At 36.3% G+C, this 18,207-nt stretch overlaps 1 protein-coding gene across 2 annotated transcripts in view; it reads right to left on the reverse strand.

The window, feature by feature from the left end:
• Positions 1-18,207, reverse strand: part of NECTIN3 (nectin cell adhesion molecule 3) — a 68,306-nt gene that overhangs the window by 19,118 nt on the left and 30,981 nt on the right. For both annotated transcript variants that reach the window (XM_035540513.2, XM_035540515.2), the window contains exons 3-5: positions 15,325-15,621; positions 13,241-13,358; positions 10,343-10,494 (exon numbers count right to left, since the gene is read on the reverse strand). In XM_035540513.2, the coding sequence (XP_035396406.1) occupies positions 10,343-10,494; positions 13,241-13,358; positions 15,325-15,621 (567 nt within the window). The remainder of the gene's footprint in view (positions 1-10,342; positions 10,495-13,240; positions 13,359-15,324; positions 15,622-18,207) is intronic.

Consider the following 18,207-nt stretch of genomic DNA (forward strand, 5'->3'; position numbering starts at 1 on the left):
TTTCTTACTAGTTATGTCCAGTTCTCCAGCTTTCAAATTCAATGTTGCGATCCCTATAACACCTCAGAAAGCGGTCTTAAATTTTACTCTGTACTTGCAAGAAGGAGTCTTAAGTTCACTAATGACTTGACATCCTGACAAGTACAGGCCTAACAAAATACCATACTGTATACGTACACACAAGCTTTTAGAAATCAATGACTAAAAAAATAAATTTCTTATTCAAAGACAAGCCTTTTACTGGTTTATACTTACTCTTCAAAATCTTGCTCATAGATAAGTTACTTTCAGTGCAATGACTTCTTAAACACAGTTACAAGAAGGCTCATTAAAATGCTAAGAGGTATTCATTTTTGTGCAGAAAAACTAAGAATAAAGCTTTGATTCCACTGTAACTCATTTTAACTGGTACAGGATTTGCTATATAGAAGCATTAAGTTTACCATAGATAGTATCTAGATGTATAGTATCTAGATGTGGCTATTTGATTTACTAGATCTGAAAAGTACATGTCCCAAAATACCCGATCACTATCTTATGTGAACTTTTTTTTTTTTTGAATCAGAGACCCAAGGCAGTCACTTTTTATTCTTAAACAATTTTGAGTGGTAAGTTTAATTTAGCTTTTTCTTTAACCTCTGACATAAACCAATATAAGCACTCTGCATTAAAAATCAATCTTAAACAGTAGTACAGCATTGGGAAAATAAGCAGCTCAAATACATTTTCCCCGGATTAAATATTTGCATGTCAAGTCACAATATAAAAACCTTCAAAAAAAATCAGTTTCAAAAAGTTTATTCCTCCTCATGTTTAAGTATAAACAATCTGAAAGTGATCAGCCAATGAAATGAATTGTAGATACAAGTTTAGTTTTCAGTGGTTACTACACATACCACTCCCTCCGGGATATTACCGAGCCATCTATGTGAGAAACAAAGTCTTCTTCATTGTCATCATAACATTCACCACCCATATATTTCATCCCCAATGTTCCACCTTCATAGTAATCCATTGGTCTTTCATAACGTTCCTGGTACCTGTTAATATTGTCTAGATTGTTCCACTCTGGTTTTTCAGGGTCTTCTAAATAATCTTTAGATATTAAGCTGTTCATTGGATGCTTTATTTCCTTTTTTATACTGTCAGGGTAAGAATCCACATCATCTGACTGAAGAACATCTATTTGAGACTCTTTCTGCATATCTGATGGTGGAATGTAGTTCTTAGCAAAGTAGTCACCACGGAACGTCCGTCTTCTCCTATAGCAGATAATTCCAACCAGAACACTGACAAGTATGAGGAAGAGGGCCCCACCCACCGCACTACCGATGACAGTACCCCAAGTGTCTTCCTGCATTGCTGGCAAGGATGATGTTGGAAAATCTATTATTCTAGGTTCTGTTGCTAAACCTGTGATGCCATCAGTCGAAGGATGCCAGGGAACCGTGGGCAGTCGAGTGGTAGTAGTAGGAGGATCTAATGAAAAGAGCAAAGAGGTAGACAAGACACAGAAAAGGCACAGAATGTCAATGCAAGCTAAATCAGTTAAGGGTTTATAAGAAAGCAAAGTTGATGGGTACGTCCTACAAGAATAGTTTTTCATTCTCAAGTTCACATTACTACAGAAAATGTATTACACTTTGTACAGGCTTTGGACCAGCTTCAGTATATTGTTTTTAGTTATGTTGCAACAGCATAGGAAAGTTCCTTGATGAATTTCAAAAAAGGTCATGTATAAGTAGTCATCTGGCCCTCCTCAAAGTAAGCAGATGCCACTTTTCTGATCGTGTATGTTCACCATCCATAGTTCATGTTTAGCTCCATCATGGAGAAATGCTGTCTATTAAATAAAACCCAAGCAGACTCCTACCTTTCCAGACAGCAATTTGGAATACCGGATCAAATTGATTGATTATGCCATAGAGTAAATTACTCCACAAACTCCTCCTTCAGAAATTGTTTAGGACACTGAGTATTATAAGAATGAAAAACTATGTGTTGTGTGCTCAGTCAGCAGGACATGAACGACTGATTTTAAGCTATTCTCTCCAAAAACCATGTTGCATTAATACATCTTATTCAGCCTCACCTTAGGTTTAGTGAATGAAGCATAATTAAAAATACAATGTATTAGTTTCAAAATAACGCTATCATTAAGCAAGGAGCTTTCAGGGTTTAAAATTAAGAATGGAACATTTGAGTAAAAATGGTATCTTGCATTCCCCTAAAGGCAATTTGATCCCTCATGCACAAAGGAAATTCCATATTACTTCCATAAAACAGAATATCAATTGATTTCATGTCAGATTATGCAAGTAAGCAAGAGATTGCCAGATACCGAGCTTCTTCACTACTCAGCTTTCTCCTTTGTTCTTTAGATCTACTGGAGAAGATGCGTGCATCTGTATTGAAGACAAGGTTGCAAGTGATGGGCTGATGACAGATGCTTCCTGAGATTATCCCAATCAACTTCAGTGTGATATGCAACACCAGTTTCTACCTCAGTGCTGCACTGACTACAAAGATCTTTGCTTCACCCAATGCAAGGTAGTTGTTAAATTAAATCAGTGAATCAACATACTTTAAACATGTTATTATAGTTTGAATCTTTTAGAGAGAATATTACAGACAGCCAGGTAGATCACTAAGTTGTGTTATTATTTAAATGCCTATAAGCAAGATTCATTGAAGTACTACTATCATATTAGAGAGTAGAGAGGCACCCTGAATTTACCACCACAGAATAAAACAGGTCAAACTGGAGATTTGTTAGGCTTCCAGTTATGTGACAAATCTTAAGCTGAAAAAATCCATAGATATTTGTAATCTTACTATTCAGAGATGGTCATACAGTTCTCTCAAACTAGACAGAATTGCCACATTTGTCATCATCACTGCAAATCATACTTCAGACTGCAAAACTCATTTGAATTTAACATTTTAAGCTTGACAGAAGTTTTATACAGGTTTTCAAAGCACAAAATTTTATTACCTGATTATGTAAAAGAAGTGGTGATTTGTTAGGGAGGTATACATAAATGAAATTAATTTGACAGAAGACAGGAAACTGAACAAGGAAGATGCACTACCAAAATGAACAAGAGGAATTCAGATTATGATTTTAGTAAAAATGGATTTAAAGTGTATTTCATAATTTAAACAAAGAAGTAGAGATTAAGAAATCCAAATTTACCAGGGTTCCCATGTCCTATAAATCCAAAGGTCAAGAAGTTATTCAAGCCTCTCTTCCTTGAAAATGTACTTGCTTTAGATACAAGATTTGTTAGCTTAGCATACAATTTCAGGCAGCACCACCGACATTTATTTCCAGGATATAGATGTACACACAGATATATATATATATATATATATATACACACACACACACACACACACACACACACTTTTAACTGGCTTTGTATTTCTTCATCTACCTCCCTTTGGTACCAAGGTTTTATGTCTTACCCTCCACATTCTCAGCATAAAATACACATTCACAATTAGGTAGCAATATCACCTTGCAAAGTTCAATTGCCACATGTGAAACAACAGCAGCAATTACACTTATTATTATAAATATCAGTTTAAGAAAGCCTTTCCTTTAAAATATAGTTCATCTACTAGTTGTCAGGTTGGCCAACTGTATCATCTACAAACACTAATTAGCATATTGATCTTCAACTCACTACATATATACAATAAATTCAGCATTTATTTATATGCATTCCTAAAGCATATAATCATTAATACTTCTGTCATTTGTGTCAATATCTTTTATTGTTGGAGAATGACAATATTAAAACCAGCTCTCCTTGTTTATAAAGCTAATCAGAAGAACAGGTGAAGTTACCTGCTTATTTCAACCTGAACTTTCTGAGGGAAAATTAAATTCCCCCCCCCCACCCCCTGACTCCCCCCTCACTTCCTGCACTAGGGAAGTTTCCCAAATAGAAAATGCAATGAACCTTGCTATTCCTTTTCCCTAAATCTACTCCATAGCATTTCAGACATGTTTTGCTAATGTTATCTCCAAATAAAGACAACTCCCCTATGCTAAAAAATAGCCGAAACGGACCATGTCCTCTGAAAGCAGCCAATCAGCTGTTTTCATTATAGTAACATTTCAGGTCATCACCAGTATTTGTTTCTTAGCTTTCTTAATGTTTTCTACAAGAAGTCAGAATGTAGAATGCACCATTTTGACTTGAAGTTAATTGTTTTAGATAGCAATTTGTTTAAAAGCATCATTCCCTACCCATTTTTCCCCTTAACCTCTTAACTTATGACATAATGTTTAATATTATCTTATCTCTTTCACTGATGTAAGCTTCTGTTATTGTGCAAACCATAACAACATACCAAATTAAACATGCAGGCCAGGCAGCTGAAAGCAGAAATTCTGAAAAAAGTTATCTTTAGGTTAAGCATGTCTTGATTTCTGATTGTCTCTTACTGTGGGGCCCTGTTCATATCCCTGAGATAAGCATGCTGTACTAATAAGGATAAGTGAAGAAGCACAGAAATATTCTTCTACGATTATATAGCTACTATCCTCATTAAAATAAAATAGGAGTCATAACTGATTAAACTAGAAGAACACAAAAGCTTTTCTGCTATGGTAGAATAAATCCACCCATTCCCTTGGCACATAAACCAGAGCTGTTTGTCTTTTCATTTCAAAGCCTTTGTTCATTTTCTACTATGGAAAGTGAGATTTTGAGATTTGTTCTTTACATCAAGCGAAGCTCTGGTAGCTTTACAAAAACATATACTGGTACAGTATACTTAGTTTCTACTCTATTACTTCTTTCCCCCAGATATTTCCTATGACAATCAGTACCAGCTTTCAACAGTAGTTTTACTCTACTTCCGTCACATAATTTCACTCCTCCCTTCAGTGAAGGTTCCTGATACAGTTTTCCCAGCTCTTGAAGTACAAGCAACTTATCCGAGGCAGATTAAATCCACAATTAAGTTTAGTAGAAATATCCAACTGTATGATTCATCTCATATCCCCGTTGAGATCTGCCCTTCCCAATCTCCCTGCAATATTTCCGTGTTCAAATGTTCAGGACCTATCCTCTCTTCCCCAGAAGTTCAAAGCCGGTATAAGTTAAGCCTCAAAAGACATATGAGTAAGTAAATGGATGGGCCTTCTTTAGAAAGAGACAGAAAACCATCTTCAACAATTTCAGTTAAGCCCTATCTCAGTATCAACAAGCATACCACTGTAAAAATCAGCTACAGAACACAGTATCTTTCGACTGCAAACCAGTTCATATGTTGTCCTATCTGAAGCCCTTCAGGAGTACAGTGACCAACTGTATAATAAGGATAAGGTAAGATTAAATTCAATACTGGCAGACATACCTTTCAGCTAAAAGTTGTCACTTAGGCATCACTGAAAACGTTTTCAAGTGGAACGTAATTTGGCCTAATTGTGTATTAACAGTAACAGTCATAGGCTGCATAGTTTCAAATAGCACAATACAGTCTAGCTCTCCTTGTTAGAAAGAGACCCTACACAATTCAAGACCCCACATTTCCACTCGCACACCCCTTTCTTAGCCTTGCACAAGAGGATGACTTGGTCTCAACTATAATTGCAAGTCAGTTGTCTTGCACATACCTACTGCTCTGCAGTTCTAATTCTAGAAGTGAGACTGTGCGCCTGTACATGTATTACATGCATGTTTGAAGAGAATTATCCTTAGCTGTTCCTTCACCCACTGTTATTGCTAAATTTCCCTTACATGCTAAGTACCTAAACATTAGAGTACCTGACAGCTCTGTGTAGCCGGGCATCATAGAAAAAGCCCCTTCTCTGAACTGCCGAAAAGCTTACCATTCAACAGCCTTACTACAGCAGGGGAAGTAGCCTTCCTATGAAATATTTCTATTTTCTGAATGTCTGAGAATGTTTTTCAAAGTTAGCACTGTTTCTCCAACCATTGTGACTCCAGAGATCAGGTAGTGGGTAATGACAATGTAACCCTCTCCCTAGTCCTGTATACACAGCTCTACATCGGATTAAGGATTCAAGATTTCCCTTGGATTATCTTCAGTTTGTTTCCCCTTCCCAACTTGGAAAGGATAGATACAAAGATGATGTGAGACTGGCCTCAAAACAACTGATCATTTCTTTAATCAGACTCAATCATTCATTCTTCAAGGTTGAACATACTTTGGCAGTTTCAACCTTGGGTTTCCACAGAAAATGGAACATTTTGCCTTTTTTATGGTACACAGGAAAAGCCTGCCATCATGAACATTACCTGAATACCCCTTTCAGGTTGGAGGTTAAGACCTGTCTGGACGCCTACCTGTGCAACCTGGCCTTTGGCAGAGGAGTTGTACCCAATGATCTCTGTGAATCTGTGATATTCAGAAACAATGTTCTAAGTCCGAAGTCTGTTATATCAGATAGCATAAAAGCTCAGTTAGAAGAGAGGTTCTTGAGATATTCTACGTAAGAGAACAAAAAAGCTCATGATTTCCAGTTAACAATGCATTTCATTTCTGCCTGACAAATTAGGAGCAACGAATTCACTAGCCTTCATCCCACTTTAGTAGGATTAGGCGGGATCAGTCCCACATCTTCAAGCAGCGCCAGTGACTGCCTTTGTCTCTACCTGCTCTGGTGGTGTTGGTCATCTGCCTGCTGTTGTGAGCACATAGCTCTAAATGAGTTGGTAAATTCTTCCCACTTTTGTTTGAAATATATTTATTTTTACAGAATACAAGAATATTTGTACTCACAACACTCCCTGAAAGAAGAGGTCTATACAGGAAGAAAAAGCAAAAACAATGAACAAGCTGTTATGTTAATCCTTACAATATCCATCTTACAAGAAGGCAGCTCTGAATTTACAAGTCAGATCATCTTACAACTGCTAGGATTGCTGGCTAACAAAGTCTGGCTTTACTTTCAAAAAAAAACAGTCTTTTCTGAAGGCAGAGAAGATGACAAAGGAAGCAAATATGCTCCTATATCAATGCAAGTCTCACAGGTCACTTCTCTCTTTCCCAGGTGGAGAAAAACAAGGCCACAGCAGCAAAAGTGAGGCAGCAGAGAGCCAGGAAAATATAAGATTTGATTCCTTGTGTAAGCCACTGAGCAAATCTGTATTACACGGTTTGTCTGCTTGGCAAATCCAGCTGACAGCTAGTTTTGGAAAACTTTAACTTTTGGAATAAATTGGGAACTTCAACACTTGATCCCCTCTGAATCCCGAGAGGCATTACTCTTTCTGAACAAGTACATGAAGTAATAAGTTTACATCACCAAAACAATATACTAAGATATCTGTGCCTCTAAACAGTTATTAAAACACCTGTAGCTTTAAGTAACATTTCACTATTTCCCTATCCATCTAAAGACTTACTACTAACTTGAACTAAAACCTGGTCAATCATTTAATCCCTGTCAACTACTGTTATAGCTACCCATTTGACTTAGAGTATTAAGATAATTAAGATAAAGGTCAAAAGGAAAACAGTATTTTATAATACCTTTTTGGTCTCAACACGCATTAGCATTATAATATATTTTTGCTCAGGTTTTATTCCAATCCTGACACATTTCAAATTAATAGTTATTTATTTTCCAAAGCATTTAAATAGCTTTACAGCTACCAACACCATGACTGTTCAGTAACGCTAACTTCGTAAGTTTTCTTAGACAGGTTTGTAATTAAGATTTAAAAGATGGTGTGATCATATAGCTTGCCTGCTAGTTTCCAAATTTCATTTAATATTTTTGCATAATATTTTTAAATAAGGCTTTATACAGTGGGAAACAGCTAAGATACAAAAATAAGCTAATGTAATGATTGTTGCAGTCTTACGTGGTTTGAGTGACACGGATAACACTCATAGGAGTGCATGTTCACCATTACTAGACAATACCTGATCAGTTAAGTTGAGTATAAAGTTGGTAAGCAGTTTAAGTTTACTATTTGCCTTACTTTCTTATACTCTTAGCATCAGTCTGTTCCTTACATAGGAGCCAAAATGATAATTACATAACAATGGATATTTATTTCATATTCATTTACCTGTCCTACACCATTTTAAGTGCATCTCATTTAATGAGACAGTCAACACTGAACAGCTATAGTCTTAGAGTCAGTTAAAAGGTATTAATATTCATTTCTGAAAACAATACAGGTGCTACACTTTGTGAATACCTCAACTCATTTTAATCACACCTCCCATATACTGGCATTTAACAATGCTTTTACTCATTTTGTTACTCTACGTAGCTTAGGGAAGACTGCCAAGTGCTAGATACTTGTCTCAGTATTAAACTAATGTGTATGACTCATGTGAGCATTAGTTGCACTGGTGTGGTGCCAGATTGTCTTTGTCTGAAAGTCACCCATATTTTCTTAGATGTTCATGATGATATACACACAAGATTAACATGATGAAGCTTTCAAAACAAAGTTGATTTCAATTGATTACCTGTTATTACCGATTCCTATAATGTGTAGAGCCATAGCCCTTTATGAACTATCTAGCTACTGTTCAGTTTTGGATCTCCCTAAGAACAGCTAAGTATTTGCAATAAAGTTACTCCAAGAAAATAAAGTTATTGAACAAAGCTGAAAAGAAGCATGCATATCAAGAGCACCCATAAATCCACATCAGTAAAGAAATTACCACAGCTTAATTATCTTTGCTGTAAACTAGTCTAAGTTATATTGTACTTACCATAAGCTAGAACATAAGCTTTCAACTGTAATGCATTTCTACTTTTTCAAAAACTTGATCATTTTATGAAACCTTGACAATTCAGACTTAGCCCATTTCAGTCTGTTAGCAAAGGCTGCAAATGTAATTTGAATGATAGCCTTACGTTTTCATGCATAAGCATCATGAAAAGACTGACAGCAGATCGTATTCATAAAACTGACAACTTGAAGAATGATGGATTTGAAGTAAGTTCGCCCTTCTTTAAGGTTAGAACAGGGCTGAGGACATAGCTAAACTTCAAAAATACATTAAATATTTGAATGTTACACTCCAGAAGGATATTTCACCATATTTAATGATGCTTTTTTAGTTTGTCTGACTCAGTACTTCTTACAGTACAACAGTCTTTAATTGCTTTTAGACCATTACACACCCATGAGTTAAAATTTATGTAACTTAAGTTCTGTTTACAACTAATTCTACTGCCTCATAGTATTTAGAAATTTCCAGTAAACTAGCTCATTAGCTACTTAATTAGAACATACTAATTTTCTGCAATGGCTCTCAGCATGGTTATGTTAGTATGAGTAACTGAAACTGTCCCTTCTTCTATGCATGCAAGCATCTACCAAATAAGAATTGTGATTGACATGGCTTCAAGCATTCCGTATCTCCAGTTTTAGTCTTAAGTTTTCATTCTCATATCCATCTGAGTTTTCATACTTAGTTTTAGGTGTCTTCAGAGTAAGATCACGTGATTGCTTTCATGCATCATGTAACTGGTCAACTTGCACTCTGATGCTATTTTATATTGTAGAAGTAACATCAACTTACTGAACAGCTTGCAAGACCACACAAGAGAATGAAACAGAAATTTGTCTTATTTCCTTGAGAAGTAATAGTGTATTAGCACTTGATGATTTAGCTAGGTAGTAGTTAATTTAGGTAGTCTGTCACGGAAATTTGGAGTGTTGTTTTCTTTAAACATTTGTACAAGACTATTTGCATATACCTTGCTAAGTTACAGTTTTTTCTCAACAAAACTATCATAGTAAAACATTATATAGATGCACAGATGTTTTCCAACAGCACAGGTGCTAAACAAATGCACAAGTTTGCCACATTATACAAAGCTCATCAAATAGATGTTCTGTATGAGATACTTAGCTTTATGATTATTGGATACCTGCATCCTGAGAAAAGCAAACGACCAGTTAAGGGACTGCAATGCACACATAACTTAAGTTTCCTTGAAGGAAATCTGACTTCGCTAAAGCTGGTCATTCCTCTCCCACTAATAACTGCTGTTTTGATTATTATAGACAAGGTACTGTTTATTGTAGTATGTCTTGCCAAAACAGGTTAAGATTGGAAAAACAAAGTTCACCTACCAAGAAGTAGGTAACACTCTCAAGAGCTCTATGGAGACAACCTCAACCACAATAACTTGCGCTGTATGCTGCCGTTATGAAGAGTCAGTTTATTCCCAAGTTTTGCTGTAGGTCTGAACTCTGTATTTCTACTTCACTTTCATATAATGGAAAGGCTCACTCTATGCATCAACTGGCTCTTCAGTTTGCTATTTCAACTACTGACAGAAGTCAAAGTTAACACACTGTTGTTGCCAAGATGTAAGACTTACCTGATATGTAGATAGTCTTCTGATCACTTCTCTGACCAAGGGCATTAGTCACCTTACAGATATAAGTCCCAGTGTAGTTGTAAGTCAATGGGCTGGTAAACTGCAGAGTGTTGTTGACAGACAGCAGTCCTTCAGGCCATTGTCCATCCAACCTAAAATGAAACAGTTGGCCATACTTCAGCTGCAAGTCTTCAAGACTGAATTATTAATTTAACTGGGTTAAATGCTATTTGAAGTAAGCTGAAGTGAACTTGCACTGAACACTGATATTCTCAATAGGCCTTCACTGGATGTTCTCAGTCTGAGTATTTAGCATTTTAAGTTCTGTGTCAAGTCCTTTAAGCATCAAATCTGCTGGCAATAGTAAAACATCTACCTATTAACACTACTTTAAGTTCCTTCAGGTTCTTTTTGAGAATTTTTTTTTTTTTTTAATCTAAATCAAGCTGTAAAGACCATTAGTTCACCAAGGTGAACTTAAATTACTGTCAGGATTATCTATTTTCCAGACAGTTCAGCAGTCACAAAGAATATTTCTGGCAGTGCAAGATGAAGTTACAGGATAATTTCACTAGCATTTGTCAGCAGGAGTTCAAGCAGTTTCTTTCCTCTCAACCTGTCTTTTCTTACCCCCACCCCCACCCCATCACTTTCCCTTCTAAATTACAGCACTGCAACTGGATTTGATGCTTAGCAATGCATTTAGGAAAACAACTGGCTAGAAAAAAATTTTTCCTTACCTTTTGTAAACCTACTACTTACCTGAAACATTCTGCACAAGGTAACAGTAACAACTGTGTAATGACAATAGAAGGGGAAAGGGCAGAGGGACTGGAACTTTTTTTTAACATAGCTGCCAACTACCTACTGAAACCCCTGTATAGTTTAATGCCTATACCACCACTGCATTTTATTTTGCTTTTGTCTAGTGATCTGTTAAAAGCTAACAAGGACTAACTTAATATTCAAACAGGTGATCACCAGGTCTCCATACCATGGAAGCAGATTTTTGCTAAATGTTAAGTTGTATGAAAACACAAGAGCCACTCCAACACTACACTAGATATTCCATCAGCCTTTAGAGCCTTCCTTAACTTTCTTGGTTATTGCCCAGAACTGCTGGACAACATCAGCCATATGAAGCTGTGATTAACCTTGAAGCTTGATTAACCTTGTACTTCATAATATCAGTTATGTATTTCAAAGAAGATTATTAAACAGTGTTTGAAAGTTATATTGTAATGTTTAAATTTCCATATAAACAGCGTTTTTAAATCTTGTTTACCATGAGCATTTTACAATCCTAGCAAGTACAGTCATCTTCGCTTCCAACAGACCAAGCTTCCAGAACTACTAGAACAGTAAAAGAACTGTTATCATTTGCAAGTCAGTAAGTCAGTAAGATAGTACAGTTTCAATACATCTAGTTTCCATTTCCTTAAACATTCAAGCTTCCTTTCTTTCACACGGATTTCCCCTCCTCCCCCCCAAAGTTCCTCATTCATCAGTATTACAACTGCTTGGGTGGATTTTGTTTAAGCAAAGAGGTACACCCACTTGACTCCAGAAAGTTAAGCTTCTCTTGTAAAATTTGGTTCACATTAGCCTTAGGAAGTTTAATAGTGACTTCCAAAGCTTCAAGTGTTTAAGCGTTGAGTGTATTTTTACTGAAATTAGAATTGTATTGATCAGTTCCTATATGGATCTCCAAGTTCAAATAAAAGAAGTGAGAGGCTATAGTTCATCTGAAGAAACAAGCCGTATTGCTTTTGATAGCCTTGCATGCTTCTTTGAACACAAATTTCTTTGTCATTATTTCCATCACACTAAGTTCCAAATTAAGCAACGGGATGGCAGACTACTATAGCATATAGGTAAAGCATACATTTTAGTCTACCTATTTTAGGTGTAACCATACCATTACAACTAGTGTTAGCTGCAATACTGACTTAAGATTCCTATGCCCGCATCTAGGATAGAGTCAGTTATAGAAATGTTTTGGTTTCCTGTCAGACTGCCATCTTATCAAGACCACATTTTCCAACCACGTTATGACTGCTTCTGTAGGCTATTATAACTACCATTGGGAAAGCGGGGAAATGGATTACAACTTTAGACCAGTAAATATTCCTGTGATTTTACCAACAAAAGCACTGTAATATTGTGACTTACAAATTCATACCGTCCTCATGGAAGTTATTCCTTTAGTGCCAACACTGGTACCAAATCAACTTAAAGTAGCTGGCTTTCTTTCATAGTACAGATTTTTATTTGTTTGCTTTTTTGTCGTCTCGTGTCTCTTGCCCCACATACATACGTGACTTCAAAAAGCTACACAGAAAGTTTGAGTAGAGCCATCCAATCCTTACATTCATGTAATGAAGCTGTTATTTAAGAATCTCTACGCAATTTTGTTTATTCATTCTAGAGACAAAGCCTAGTTTACATTAAGTTGAACACTGCTTGAAAAACATGACAAGTTCCATAATTCAGAAAGTAGGAGTTGCCATCTCAACTGTAGTTTACAGATTTTAAAATGCAGATACTGAGAAGTGTCTATAATCTTCAAGTAATAATAAAACAGAACTAATGAAGTAATTGGATCCCTACTAGATGTATCATGCTTTGTGTATTATACTGCAACATACAGTTTATTCTAAAGCACTCTTCAGATAAAATCCTTCCAAGTTAATGACAAACTCTTCCAGGCTGGTAAACTTACAGGATATCCACCCACCCATATTCACACGTAAACCTCTTGTACCCCATTTTTAATGGAGACTTGGTAAGACAATTACATCTCAATACAAGTCACAATCATTTTCTTCAGTTTTTTTTTTTAACTAAGAGTTTATACCACCAGTATCATGTGGCATGCCCCGTTTTATAAATATTTACCTGGTCCACATCAATTCCATAGGTAATGGATTTGCATCAGCATTACACCTGAGCTGAACATTCTCTCTTCCGATGAACCAGTTACCATCATAGCCAGTTACTGAAACTTCTGGGGCATCTGCCAAAAAAGATATAACCCATCAATAACCACAGTATTTTCTTTAAACAAGCTCTGTATAACAATCGTTTTGGTGGAACAGAAGGTAGTGGTCTTAATTTTTAAATAAAAAACAGAGGAAAAACAGTTCCGAGCTATAGCATGATATGCAGCAGTAGATAAAGTGGGGAACAGTAGAGTTGTTAGAACTGGTGCAACTGTCCCACTGCATTTTCCATAAACAGCATTTGAGTGCAATGAAAGATCTTCAGAAGAGAAGAATCAGTTCAATGTTCTTCGGTAATTTAGAGCTACTTCTCACTAACAAGATATAGGTAAGAGATCAGAACAGTGTTTTGAGAAGCAAAGTAAAGTAATTACGAAAAAAAGGTCACAGATGCCAATTGAAAAGGTTAGCAGTCATCCACTGGCATTGTAATGTGGCAGGATATCGTTATGGCTCTGAAGAGCAAGAAGGTCACTTCAGATATGCCAGAGACACCTAGCTGAAATATTCAGAAAACCACATGAAGAACCACCACTAAGACTACATATAGTTGGTATAAGCTCCTACAGCCAAAGCGCAGGAATATTCCCAAAAGCTGCGAGTAGAAGGGAAAAATCAAGACTAGAGGAAAAAAAGTATCTGCTCTGCTCACTTGCTGCTGTGTTGCTTAGTATATGGTAGTGTTACAAGTTCTGAAACATGGCCTAGCACTACATTTCACATATTTTAGTATCAACCTGACCCATTTTCAAATATATAACTTCAATCTCATTCACTGTTAGAAGCAGAGGGAACTGGACATCTTTACCTGCATTTCTGTTTCCTCAACATCACTTCAATCTAGAACTTCAATTCAATACTGAAAATAAAAACTAGTACTAATCACTGCTTAGTACCCAAATGACTGATTTCTCAATTGTGAGAACAGAAAAGATGTTTGTACATATTTGGCAATAACCAAATGTTGATCCTTTAGAAGTTCAAAAGTATTAATCTTCCAAGTATTAACGTTCACATGCAGGAAAGTTGTCTCAAGTCCTAACCAGCATCGTAACTTCCAAAAGGAGAGAAATGAAGTACAGCTCCAAATGCCATCTCAGTTCAAAGCAGTATGCTTAAATGAACTAAGCTTCACTAAACAGAAAGAGTAACAAACCCACAATAGGTTTTCATCACACTGAAATAGCCAGGTTTGTTTTTTCTAGGCATTCCATTTCTTCTAATGAATTGACAAGCTTATGTGATTTAGGAACTTTAAAGCAGCACAAAGCTGAAACAAGATTATCAAAAGAAGAAACTGAACGTAACTCATTTTGGTCACACATTCATTGCTTAATAGAATACTGATCACATGCCTAAAGCTTACTTGCCTTAACACGTTTTATAAAGGAAGAGTTATAAGCCATCTTACTTCATATTCAGGTGTTTTAAAGATGCAAATTCATTAAACAAGCCTGGTACAGATTTGAATTATATGAGCAACAACTGTTAACACTATATTATATTTATGTTTCCTTATGCAAATTAGACTGGAAAAAGCTTAACATTTAATTTGAAAGTAACTTAATCCCCATGAACCATACTTTCCATTTGTCTTCATAACCACAAATCCTCATTAGAACTCTTTTTAATACTACTGAAATCACAGAACACTAAATAGTTTACATATCAACTTAGTTATTTTGTCTGTAATCTTTGTTATATTAAATACAAACATGAATAGGAAGTTCACCCATGAGTCAGTATCCAAAACAAATAGTGGAAGCAATAGTATTCTAGTTTTCTGACTAGACTTATTTAAAATTAAAACAGACCCCAGACTCCTACTCCTTGCTGATCTACCTATTGTCACGTCATTTTCTTTACGGTTTTCTTTTTCCAGAAGCTGTAACTGCTCATCTCCCTGTGGAAGGTATGCACTGATAAAGAATGTGGTTATAATACATAAATCAAGTAGCAACTACTCTAAAGTATACTTACACTGTATATCCAACACATGAGAGTATCTTATCTCCTTTTCCAAAGCTGGGTGCTTCACAATACAAGTTATACGTCTTCCTCTTGCAAATCGTGTAGGGACAATATTATACTGACTTACAACTGTCACTGTTTCATTTGGAAACAAAGTAGAGCTGGATTCCATTTCACCAAGACCTCCTTCCCAGTCAATCTCTGCAGCAGGTTTTCCAGTGGCTGCTGTACAAATTGCTGCTGTTGTTTGATTTGCACCATCTATTAGAGGGTTTGGTCCTTTTGTTAAGCTCACAACAGGTTCAACTAGGGAAGGGATAAAAAGTAAGTTTAAGCAACGACAACATTTCCAGAAGTGTCGGTATATACAAGAATTAAGCAGACATCTAAACCATTTGAAAAGCCCATGCTAATCAGGTGTCCTGGAAACAAATAACGTCAGCTATCAAGGGTGAAAGCTGTACAATAGTTTGGCCCACTGATACAAACTCACCTTTGCCCACCCACTGAAGCTTAAGGTTGTTCACTCACTGTTTAATATGGGGACAGGAAATTCCAGAGTGGTTAGGTTCAAAACACCACCTACAGTGCTTCATTTCCAGTGTCTGACAGATTAGCATATTAGATTGAAAATGTGCTGTTAATTTATAGAACGCTTGGGTTCTGCTGCACTTTGAAGTTTTATACTTAAACTATTTATCTATACTGTCAGTTTGTATCATTTGAAAGTTACTGGTCTGGGGTTAGAAAACTGACTTAAGAGTTTAAGCTTCATTCAGTTGGTCATTGCAATAGTACAAATGGATTCCAAGCTAAAAAGAAATGCAGTCAGGAATTACCTTTAAAAATGCATTTTAATATATGTACATACACAATCATTATGTTGATTATATACACAAATGTGCAAAAATATACCTGTCAAAAACTTATGCATTTAAGTTTAATGCAAACTTTAAATCTATATAAAATATATAAAGGCATTAAAATTGACATATAGACTGTCATTAGCTACAGATGTAAAAAACTTGACCCCAATACATTGGGCAACACTCAAGAAAAAAAACTCTACTCAAAGAACCTGACTTCCTTGTAAGCCTATTGCTTACTCCCAAGTTTAGAGCATGCTTGTTCTCAAGGTTAGGTTCCTTATGCACAGACCACTGCATTCTGAAAAGCCTTTAAAAAGGACTCCTTCCTGTTCCAGCAGTCTCTTCCAGCCCCATAAGACTCATCCACCAGTGATTGCCTAAGTCAGCCAGACCATCTGCTGTTTCTGACGCAAACTAAGATTTTGGTGTTTTGGACGGTCTGTTTCAATATCCAATACTGGCACATATGGGTTTCCCAGTAGCATACTAGCCTATTACAAGACCCTTGTCTTGTGATGCAATTAAACAATCTGAGCCCTCTGAAGTGAAGCCATCAGTATGTACTACAATGCTTCACAATCTACGTCAGTGGACCAGCCCTCAATAATTACAGGCCACTGGCAACTCTTGCCCCTTGCATATTTCAATATCCTTTAAGAAATACTGTGAACTAGACCTCTGCTTCTTACAAAAAAAAAAAAGCTAGCCTGCATGTTTTAAAACACAGAGCAGAGTTCACAAGAGCTGCCAGTATACTTCACCAAGCAACAATACCTGCAAGAGGCAACTAACTAATATGCTATTTCAGCTTGAGTGAGTTCAGTTTTAGGATCAGTTTGTCTGCCTTCTGCTCACTCTATACCACTCTTCAGTCACTGAAGTTGGTTTATTTGTTCAATTACATTAAAAAGAAAGGCAACTACTGAATGGAAAACCTTATAAAAAATCTGTTCTCTCCTACGCTTAGGATATATCTAGTGCTTGAAGAATATACCTTATAAATTGAGAGTTATTTGTCTTGGGGAGGAAACATTTAGAATGAATTGCTTTCTACTGTTTTTCTGAATGCCTACCCCTTTGTGATTTGTTAGTGACCCGACCATAAATAAGCCAACAGCAGGGTTATTCCATCAAGTACTACATCTACGGTTTTCAATTTGAACCATCTACCACAGAGCGTCTTTCAGAGTTTGATACTGCATACTCCAACACTACCAACAACTGAAGTGTTCTGTAATAAGCTTGGATATTCAAACTGATGTACATATGAAGCATTCCATTGTCTGAAATAGCTTTCAAAACCTAGCATAGATATCTCAACATTTTTAAAGTTTTACTATTTGGCAAACAATTTAATTTCCCTGATTTTACATAAGCATTACTCTCTCACCCTCCCCAAACCACCAGTAGTAACCTCTTCAATAGCTTTTGTAGAGGCTTTATCAGTAGCACTACTAAAACACAGAAGTAAACACCCAAAGTTACACTTATGTCTCACAAGCGTAAGGATACTTACTTTTGAGGTACCACCCACTAACCTCCCCCCAACCTCCAAGATTTCCATCACTACAAAAAAAACAGCTTAGCAGCTAGCATTAGCTTTTCACATCAGGACTTCCAGACATATTTTGAGCTAGAAGTAAAACCTTCAAATATTCTATTTCTTTGAACTTTCCTCAAAGATACAAATACACAGCTCCAGAGTTTTCCCCTCTACCCATTTATGAAGGAATACAAGGCTCAATTACAAGTCTTAACAAGCATAATTGAGATCTCCAGATCCAAAACAGACTACTCAGTATGCTGTTTCACTTACCATGCTTGTTACAGGAAGTTGTCTTCAAATATTAGGTGCCAGAAATGAGGATACATGCTTGTTTTAAAAGCTTAGTTTCTCCTCATTTTTATCATCATTTGAAGGAAAAAGTTAATTTAACATCCCTGAGTAACATCTGATATTTGTGAGATGGCCCAGCTTCAGTTGATCATTAGTCTTACACTCATCAGAAAGACACCAACTTCT

Source organism: Cygnus atratus, chromosome 1 (genome assembly GCF_013377495.2).
Source record: "Cygnus atratus isolate AKBS03 ecotype Queensland, Australia chromosome 1, CAtr_DNAZoo_HiC_assembly, whole genome shotgun sequence".
In the NCBI taxonomy this organism is placed as follows: domain Eukaryota; kingdom Metazoa; phylum Chordata; class Aves; order Anseriformes; family Anatidae; genus Cygnus; species Cygnus atratus.